The sequence below is a fragment of the Dipodomys merriami genome, unplaced genomic scaffold, assembly GCF_024711535.1.
Source record: "Dipodomys merriami isolate MVZ:Mamm:240054 unplaced genomic scaffold, mDipMer1.0.p SCAF_242, whole genome shotgun sequence".
Classification (NCBI taxonomy): domain Eukaryota; kingdom Metazoa; phylum Chordata; class Mammalia; order Rodentia; family Heteromyidae; genus Dipodomys; species Dipodomys merriami.
In genome coordinates this window covers 1,129,323-1,139,800 of record NW_027203849.1, presented here as the reverse complement: position 1 = coordinate 1,139,800, position 10,478 = coordinate 1,129,323, and the positions used below count along the sequence as shown (strand labels likewise).

The window sequence follows — 10,478 nt, the reverse complement described above, 5'->3', positions numbered from 1 at the left end:
AACTTCATTTAAAAATGTATCCATGGAGCGGCCGCAGTGGCTCACACCTATAATCCTCACTATTCAGGAGGCTGAGATCTAAGGATGGAGGTTCAAAGTCAGCCCAGGCAGGACAATCTGCAAGACTCCAATTAATTGATCTCCAATTAATAACCAGAAAACTGGAAGTGGTGCTGTGGCTCAAGTAGTAGAGCACTTGCCTTGAGCTGAAGAGCTGAGGGACAGTGAGTAGGCCCAGAGTTCAAGTCCCATGACCGACAAAAAAAATTTTTTTCCATAGTTAAACACAATCTCTCATTAATACAAAATAATTCTGAGCCAATAAAGGGAAAATAAATGTAAACCAAGTTTATTTTGCTTTTTAAGTAGTGTTCTTAAAGCACTACAGCTTGGTAAACAATGTAAATTAGTATAAGTCATCTCAAAAGCCAGAGTTTTATTTTGTTTTTTTTTAATGAGTTGTTAAAAAGATGCAGCCTATTCTAACAGGATAAATATTTTTAACCATTTCACTTTGAGTTAATGAAGGCTCACAAATGAGCAACACTCCTCATTGAGGAAAACAAAAAGCTGTTGTCGACAAGCGACAGCACACACACACAAAAACAAAAAGAACTCTGTAAAAATAACTAACCATGTTCCCATATTTTTGAAGTCGCTTTACAATGGGATGATATGCACATGATCTTGCTGCAAATTTGCCGTACAGACTTGTAATACATGTACTCTAGACAGACAATCCAGTCCAAGAGGTGCTAACTTCAGACAATGCAGCACTGTAATCCTTTTATTTGTTTTACTCATTGCTTTTTCTTCTAGACTGAAAATCAGGCTAGAGAAAATACTCCCTAATTAAAACTGGTATTGTTTCCAAGAAAAATTGTGTAATTCTGCTTTAGAATTTACAAGAATATGTTCAAATTGAATTTGCTTCTTCCCCCTAGCCCTGCCACAAAATGGGCATGAAGTAAAAGTTTAAAAAATGCCTTAATTTTTTTCAACTTCATGCAAACTAAAGATGACCAAAACAAAAGCTTAAACAATGGAAGGATATTTCACAGAAAATCTTATACAAAAAACACATAAGAAAAAGGGCCACTAGGTGACATTTTAATTTACAAATTGGCATCATTTTGGTCGACAAATATCCAGATGCTATTTTCTTCTGCAAACAAGTGCTGCAGAGAAAAAATACCCAGCATGACTTCATATTTTAATCACACATTTCTTCTGGAATTTCATGTGGATTAAGTATGCCAGGGACAGACATTTGAAGTTTATGTTTCTCTTCTTGAGCCTGTCGAAGAGCTGTTTCTCTTTCTTCCAAAAACAGATCAGATGTGTCTTCACCTGCGAACTCCTATGAAAATAGACAGTTCAAATGTTAATATAAAAGCTTTCATTAAGCCTTTGTGGGTGAAAAAAACTAGTAATAAACATTTAGTCATTTACAAATTTACAAAGAAACAAATTATTCATAAGCCAGCCTTTAAATTACTGCACCAAACTTGAGGTGGGGAACTAAGTTACCAAAGAGGCATGGTGTGATCACATATATGCCTGCACACACATATAAAAAGTTATTGAGGCCTCATTTCAACCAATAAAATGTGGGCATTGTTTATGTGCCTCTCATACCAGTTATATGTAAGGTCTAAGTAGGATTGTCATTAGGCTGATTCAGACAAAACCAGACTAAACAACTAAAGCCAACAGGGGCTGGAAACTTGGCTCAGATGGCAGAACCTACACAACAGAGGTCAACCAATTGCTCCTCTGTTCTAAATCCTTGGGTTGGGGATGTTGCCTAATGGTAAAGTGCTTACTACTTACTACATACAAGGCCCTCAACTTACTCACCAGCAACACAAAAAGCCAGCAAAAAGTGTTACTTGAATTATATAATAGAAAGAAGAGTGCGGCATAACTTTGAAAGTAAGAGGCAAGTAAGCTGCTTAAACCGGGGAGTTTGATCCCAGAAAGGGCAACATGACCCTGTCAAACAAATGTCAGTCAGGTATAGTCATGTGACCTGTAGTTCAAGGCCAGTCTGGGTTACAAAACACCAATACTTAGGGAGCTAATTCTATAGCTGAGTGCTTACATAGCATGTACAAGGCCATGGGTTCAAAACAATACCTGAAAATCTAAGCCTAGCAATTTCAATCACAGCACTGCAATGTACACTTAAATAATCTACAATTATATTAACAAGATTCCAAGGGCTGGTGGTGTGGCTGAAATGTCAAAGCACATGCCTGACATGTGCAAAGCCCTTATTTAAAACCCAGCAATAACCAAAAAAAAACACAGCAAGCAAATAAAAACAAACACAAACTGCCTAAGTCTTCAAAACAGCACCCTCTTCATGGCCTCATCCTATCTTCTTTCTTGTCTTAATTCAATGTTTAATTCAATGTCTTAATCCAATATTAACTCTTCATTAATGGGTCTCATACTTTGATCTCTAACACTATACATTATTTTGAAATGAACTGATTTATACTGCAAATCAAATGACTAAGTTTATTCCCTTTTCCTGCCTCCATTGGATTCCAACTGTGATTCTCAAATCTTATCCCCTGCCCCCCCCTTCCCCCCAGTAAACTAGGATTACCAGTGTGAGATGCCAGCCACCCAGCTCAAATGACTAGTACTGATAAAATTAAATGTTTACACTTAGACTTATTATTTTTACTCCTGCAAAAAATAGATACCTTTATTTGTACTAAGAAATCCCTCAGATGTTCCTTGAAAGCAGGAATATCTTGATTTAAGCTGAAAAGCCCAGTCACAAAGAGTTTTACTTGAGCACTGCAAATCAAAACACAAAGATTAATCATCCTTAAAAACTGAACATTTAGTTGTTTTAAAAGTTTTGATCCCAGAACACCGAAGTAGCAATTTTTAAATTTAAATAATGTGTTTAAAAATTATTTACTCTTGTAGATGAGGGAATGCAGACTTAAGAAGATTAGCCACATATTCCTGAATAAACATTTGGTTGTTAACTGGATTTCCAGGATTTAATGGTGTACTTATTTTTCCTTCTTCAACCAAATTAAACATATATGCAAGAATCGACGCATGCATTGTTAAACCTGTTGGTGAGAAGAAAATTAATAATCCTAATATGAAATTTAACAATTTAGGATACTTGATATTTCAATTGTTTTAAATCCTTACCAGCAGTATGTGAGGTGTCTGTTACAACAGAAAAGATATGCTGAAGAATATCACAAAAATAAGTCTGATAGAAACTCTGAGCTGCAGCTTCTTCTTGTGCAACATTTTGTAAGAGTGTATAAAGTATCTGTAAGCCTAAAAAAGTTACAAAGATAATTAGACTGATAAACATTCACTAAAGTATTCTCATAATCTGACTCAAAACTTTTATATGAGCCTTTAATTCGGTGTCCTCACTCCACTTTCTTCTATTAGGCTGATGTTCAACCATCTGAACCAGTCCTCCAGTCCAACCTTTTGCTGATCTATAGGAGACTGGAGTCTTGAAGACTTCTGCCGGGGCAGGCTTCAATCCCCCATCCTCCAGATCTAAGAATCTAGTTAGGATTACAAGTTGTATCCTATTGGCCTTTTTTGATTAGGACCAATTAATAACCTAAATCTTGAATAAGTTATGGAATACACCTACAATCAATGCCAGTTTAAAAGCTAAGTAATTTATAGCCATTACACTACCCTCCTATTACTATTTCTGAAACTTTAGGCTAAACATATATGTATGCTCCCAAACATGCTTTTGTATTGCATTATTATTAACACGTTTTCATTGTTACTACAATTGTACTGGAATGTTCCTTTATATCTATCCCTTGTTGATTCAGTGCTATAAAGGAAAGTATATAGGGGACAAAGGAACAATCATTTGAGGATATGGAACTTTAGTAATGTCTGCCCATCTTGAATTAATAAGATTTTTCTTTTTTTTTAAAAAAAATATATTTTATTTGTAAATGGTGATCTCCACAAATCAATTCTGCTTTTTTGCTTATGTGGTGCTGAGGAATCGAACCCAGGGCCTTGAGCATGCAAGGCAAGTGCTCTACCACTGAGCCACCTTCCCAGCCCCAATAAGACTTTTCTTAGGGTTGGACATACATCTCAGTAGAGTGCTGGCCAGTGAGTGAAAGAGTTAGGTACTGAGTTTGAGTCCTGATCTTGGACCATTAAAAAATATATATATATATATATATATATATATATATATATATATATATATATATATATAATAGAGAGAGAGAGAGAGAGATTGATTCTATTTTGCCTAGGGACCTGCTCTAGAACACTTGACTTTTAGACATCCACATATAATTCATTTATTCAAAACCATTATAAAAGAAATTATATCAACCAATTTATAAGTGTACAACTACTAATGTGTATATATATAGTAGTTCCCCCCCTTCCTATTAGAGAAGGATACGTTCCAAAGCCCCTTGTAAGATCCTAAAATGGAGGACAATATTGAACCAACACATATCTATAAGTTTATAAAGTAGTCACAGGAAAAAAATGATTAACAATAATTGACACAACCAATACTGAAATGCTGGAGCCATAGTTGATTTCATAGAGATATCTAACAAGAAAATAAGTGAGAAGAGGGGTTGAGTTGGGAGGAATGGGAGAATGATGAACGAGCCAATATTGACTAAGAAGAATTATATTTAAACTGATTTGTTGAATGGTAATCCCTTTGTATAACTATGTAAAGATAACAAAGACAAATACAGCATACAAGTCCAGAATAAATAGACTAGGCAAAAGGGATACATTATGTCTGAGATTTAAGCATGCTACTCAGAATGGTGAAGAATTTTTTTTTGGGGGGGGGAGGGGGGGTCCGGTTGTGGGGCCTGAACTCTGGGCCTGGGCACTGTCCCTTGGCTCTTCAGCTCAAGGCTAGCGCTCTACCACTTGAGCTACAGTGCCACTTCCAGCTTTTTTCTTTTTGCTTATGTGGTGCTGAGGAATCGAACCCAGGGCCTCATGCATGCAAGGCAAGCGCTCTACCACTGAGCTACCTTCCCAGCCCAAGAATTTTTTAATTCTGAGTTTTCCATTAATATATTAGGACCCTGGTTGACTCCAAATAACTAAAACCTCAGAATGAATGAATAGATGAGAAAGGGACCTATTACATAGTTTTTGAGTAGGCTAACAAAAAAAAGTATACCTATTCTATATACTTACTATTCTATATACTTACCTGTATCAGCAACATTCCTCATAGTATGTTTGAAAGCCCAGATAATAGAATCCAAAACAAGTTTAAACTGTGCAGGTGGAATAGCTAAGAAGGCTGGGAAACAATGAGAATTGACAGCCTGAAGTAGTAAAAAAAAGTTCGTTCTGTGTTCAGGATATTCTTCAAAATCCTAAAAAATGGTAAGAACAAATATCTAAATGGCTTACTCATGCTAAATGGGAGGAAAGAGGCAAATTTTAATTTAGTACAAACAAGAATCCCACAAGACAATCATTTCAAAGGTAAGCTCAAACTTTTCAAGATGAAAGTACAATGTATTACACATGAATGACCAAATGGAAAAAATGCAAAAAACAAAAAGCTAGCTGTCAATGGCTCACACCTTTAATCTTTTGTTGGTTTTTTTTTGGGGGGGGGTCCAGTAGTGGGGCCTGAACTCTGGGCCTGGGCACTGTCCCTCAGCTCTTAAGCTCAAGGCTAGTGCTCTACCACTTGAACCACCGCACCACTTCCGGCTTTTTTCTTTTTGCTTATGTGGTGCTGAGGAATCGAACCCAGGGCCTCATGCATGCAAGCACTCTACCACTGAGCCACCTTGCCAGCCCCACATCTTTAATCTTAATCAGCCAGGAAGCTGAGACCTGAGGATCCCAGTTCCAAGCCAGATGGGGCAGACAAATCCAGTTCAACCCCATTAAAAGTGGAAGTATGATTTAAGTGGTAGAGTGCCAGCTTTGATTAAAAAGTCAAGACTCAGTAGTCACACACACACACACACCAATCCAAAACCAAAAATAACACAAAACTGAAGATTACTTCTCTATCTAGTATTTAATAACTGATAGCTAATATTAATCTTAAGTTCAGTAATATATAGTAATAAATTCAGATCATTTATACTTTAAAAGAATAGAGGCTATACCATAGAATTTACCACTATACAAATCACATGTAAATCACTTACCTTATTTATCATATTCAATGTGCACTCAAAAACAGCATCAAATATTTGAGGTATTTCAGCTGTTATATGTCCCCCTAACTTGTTGACAATAATGGCCATAGTACTAAGTACTTCTGGTTCTCTAGCAGCTGGGACATTTCTCTGGTAATCAATGAGAACTGCATCCAACAGAGGAGGAACAAAATTTTCAGCTACCTGTTTAAAAATAAAATTGTCAAAGGTCTAAATTTCATAATATAAACAACTAGGGGATTCTGTGTTTCTAAGATTTAGGTGGATAATCCTTAGTAAATGGGAAAAATACACTTTTATAAGGTTGAAGCTTTTAAAAAAAAATTTTGTTATTATAAAGGTGATGGAGGGGCTGGGAAGGTGGCTCAGTAGTAGAGCACTTGCCTTGCATGTATGAGGCAAAAAAAGCTGGAAGTAATGCTATGGCTCAAGTGGTAGAGCATTGGCTTTGAGCTGAGGGACAGCACCCAGGCCCCACAACCAAAAACAACAAAAAAAGGAGATGGGAAGAGGGATTACAGTTACATATATTAGGTAAAAGAGTACATTTCGTAGCCAGGTGCTGGTGACTCACACCTGTAATCCAAGTTATTCAGGAGGCTAAGAACTGAAGATTGTGATTCAAAGCAGTCTGTAACGTTTTGTGTTTGTTTCCTAGTAATGGGACTTGAACACGGTCAGCTCTTCAGCTCAAGGCGAGAACTCTACCATTTGAGCCACAGCACCACTTTTGGCTTTCTGGTGGTCAACTGGAGTTAAGAGTCTCACAGACGGACTTTCCTGCTCCAGCTGGCTTTGAACCTTGATCCTCAGATCTTAGCCTCATGAGTAGCTAAGATTACAGGCATGAGTCACCAGCACCCAGCTCATAAGACTCTTAACTCTAACTTACAACCAGAACCTGAAGTAGAGCTGTGGCTAGTGGTAGAGAGCTAGCCTTGAGCAAAATAGCTCAGGAATAGTGCCCTGGCCTTGAGTTCAACAGGAACAAAAAAAGGAAAAAAAAAATACATTTTTTAAAAAAAACAGGTCACCTTTTCCCTCACTTTCTCCCCGTTTTCCCCCCATCCACAAATTGTTCATTTTCAAGTGTCTAGTGAGTACCACTGCTGCATTCATTCACTTTGTCCCTCTATTTCTATGCCCCCCCTTATCCTGCCCAAAGACAGATAAACAAGACAAAAAGAAAAAAAACCTTTTGTTTCCATTTCCTGAAGTTCATTTCAATAACTATTATCTCTGAGTTGAAGCAGGAAAATACACACTATAATTGAGAAAGGTCACACACACAGCATAGTTCAAATACATTCTCACCTAAAATTGAGTGGCTCCAAGAAAAAGCAATTCCATACCAAGTAATAATATGTTAAATTATGACCCAAAGAAAAAAACAAAAGAGGATTGTTGGCATGCTGTTCAGTTGTAAGAATAACTGTCAATTTCTTAAATGGATATTGTAAAGAACCAAGAATCCACCTAACCAGTGGACAAAATCTTCATGATTTTTAATATAATGAATACTACTGGTAAAGTTTTAAAATTAATAGTTGTTGTCAGTCATGGGGCTTTAACTCAAGAACTAGGTGCTGCCCTTGAGCTGTTTTTACGCAAGGCTAGTGGTCTACTACTTTGAGCCACATTGCCACTTCTGGGTTTCTGGTAGTTAAGTGGACATAGAGTCTCCGAACTTTCTGCCAAGGCTGGCTTTGAACCAGTCCTTCAGATCTTTTGAGCAGCTAGGCTTACAGGCATGAGCAAATTGGTAAAATGTTTATCAAACAAAAATAATGTCAAGCTAGGTGCCTCAGTAGCTCATGCCTATAATCCTAGCTCCTCAGAACACTGAGATCTAAGGATTTTGATTCAAAGCCAGCCAAGACAAGGAAAGTCCATGAGACTCTGAAGCCCCAGTTAACCACAAGAAAACTGGAAGTGACATTTTGGCTCAAGTGGTAGAGTGCTTGCCTTGACCTGAAGAGCACATGGACAGCACCCAGGCCCAGAGTTCAAGCTCCATGACCAACAAAAAGAAAAAAAATAACAATGTCAATCCTAGACCTTCTACAAAGAAAAATTTAAAATTATACAAGTTTGAGCTGAGGATGTAATTCCAATCATAGATCATGTGCCTAGAACTTTTTTTGTTTTTTTGCCAGTCTTGGGACCTGAACTCTAGGTCTGGGTGCTGTCCCTCAGCTCTTCAACTTAAGGCTAGAGCTCTACCATTTGAGCCCAGTACCACTTCCAGGTTTTTCTGCTTATGTGGTGCTAAGGAATGGAACCCAGGTCTCATGCATGCAAGGCAAGCACTCTAACCACTGAGCTACTTTCAATGCTGCTGTGCCTAGAACTTTCAAGAGGTCATGGGTTTGGTTCTGGCACGCTGTGGGACAAAACAGAAGTAAAATTCTTTTTTTTTAATTTAATTTTAATTTTTATTTTTTGTGAACATACTGTACAGAGGGGTTACAATTACATGGGCAAGATAATGAGTACATTTCTTTTTTTTTTTGTCGGTCGTGGGGCTTGAACTCTGGGCCTGGGCGCTGTCCCTCAGCTCTTCAGCTCAAGGCGAGCGCTCTACCACTTGAGCTACAGCGCCACTTCCCGTTTTCTGGTGGTTTATTGGAGATCGGAGTCTCACGGTCTCTCCTGCCCGGGCTGGCTTTGAACCGCGATCCTCAGATCTCAGCCTCCTGAGTAGCTAGGATTACAGGCGTGAGCCACCAGCGCCCGGCTATGAGTACATTTCTTATCAAGCATTGCAGCCTCCTCCTCGAAGTAAAAATCTTATTTCCCAACAGCAATGACAATAGGATTAGATTTTTATTCTTTGTAATTTCCCAAGGCTCAAGTTATGGCAAAGACATGAAAATAATACTTAATATTATTTAAATAATACTTAAATGTATGGACTGGGAAGGTGGCTCACTGGTAGAGTGATTGCCTTGCATGCATGAAGCTCTGGGTTCAATTCCTCAGCACCACATAAGCAGAAAAGGCTGGAAGTGGAGCTGTGGCTCAAGTGGTAGACCGCTAGACTTGAGTAGAAGAGCTGAGGGACAGCGCTCAGGCCTAATTCAGGCTCTACGACCAACCAAAAAAAAGTAATTTATACCTTTCCCAAGTTGAAATGGTTTTAGTTTATGAAAACTATGTCCCTTTCTGGAATCAGAACAAAAGACTTAGAAAAAAACTTATTTTTTTGGTCAGTCAATCTGAGGCTTTACAGGATTCTGGGTGCTGTCCCTGAGCTATTTTTTAGCTCAAAGGTAGTACATTAACACTTGGTCTACCACTCCACTTCTAACAATCTTCAGATCTGAGTAGCTAGGATTACAGGTGTGAATCGGCAAAATCCAAGACTTATCTCGGATTTGGCAAAAAGCTAAAAGTGGAGGTGTGGATCAAGTGGTAGAGTGCCAGTCAGAAGTATGAGCTCAAGATCCCAGTTCAAGCCCAAGTAGTGTCATCAGCCAAAAAAAGTGCCATATCACTACCCACAATAGTGTGTAACAAAGTTTTGGAAAATGGAATATAAGTATTTCAGCATGAAAGTAATCCAACAGTGCTGAAATTTGCAAAATCAGTATAGATACTTCATATTCTATAGAATGACTATTATCAAAGAACAAGAATACAAAACATTATTTCACTTACCATCTGTGGATCATTGGATCGACTCACCCAACCAGATATTAACTTTAATGTTTCCCTTTTTACTGTTCGCATACTCCTAATCAATGGTTGCTTTGTAACCATTTCACCTAAAACAATTGAGTAGATCTAATTTAATCATTAACATACAACTGTTACTAGGTATATTGCAGTCACAACTAGATTTTTATAGAATTTATCAGAAAAAATAAGTTTTAGACTAATGGGGGAGAGACAAAGAATAGAGGTTCTGGGTTTTTTTAAGGGTCCAGTCATGGGGCCTGGGCACTGTCCCTCAGCTCTTCAGCCCAAGGCTAGCGCTCTACCACTTGAGCCACAGCGCCACTTCTGGCTTTTTTCTTTTTGCTTATGTGGTGCTGAGGAATCAAACCCAGGGCCTCAGGCATGAAGGCAAACGCTCTACCACTGAGCCACCTTCCCAGCCTAGAGGTTCTGTTTCTGATAAGCAATCACTCTACAATGAGTTCAGTTATACTTCATCCTTCTTGTCCCAAGACTAATTTTTTTTTAAAGTCAGTCCTGGGGCTTGAACTTTGGACCCAGGAGCTGTCCCTGTCTTCAGCTCAAGGCAAGTGCTCTACCACTTGAACC

At 38.1% G+C, this 10,478-nt stretch overlaps 1 protein-coding gene across 3 annotated transcripts in view; it reads right to left on the bottom strand.

The window, feature by feature from the left end:
• Window positions 1-324: 324 nt before the first annotated feature.
• The window catches only part of LOC138835944 (exportin-1), a 55,948-nt gene continuing 45,794 nt past the window's right edge, over window positions 325-10,478 (bottom strand). For all 3 annotated transcript variants that reach the window (XM_070034515.1, XM_070034516.1, XM_070034517.1), the window contains 7 exons: window positions 9,870-9,976; window positions 6,198-6,392; window positions 5,234-5,402; window positions 3,187-3,321; window positions 2,942-3,101; window positions 2,718-2,814; window positions 325-1,360 (listed from right to left, as the gene is read on the bottom strand). In XM_070034515.1, coding sequence (XP_069890616.1) covers window positions 1,214-1,360; window positions 2,718-2,814; window positions 2,942-3,101; window positions 3,187-3,321; window positions 5,234-5,402; window positions 6,198-6,392; window positions 9,870-9,976 — 1,010 coding nt within the window. In that variant the 3' untranslated portion in view covers window positions 325-1,213. The remainder of the gene's footprint in view (window positions 1,361-2,717; window positions 2,815-2,941; window positions 3,102-3,186; window positions 3,322-5,233; window positions 5,403-6,197; window positions 6,393-9,869; window positions 9,977-10,478) is intronic.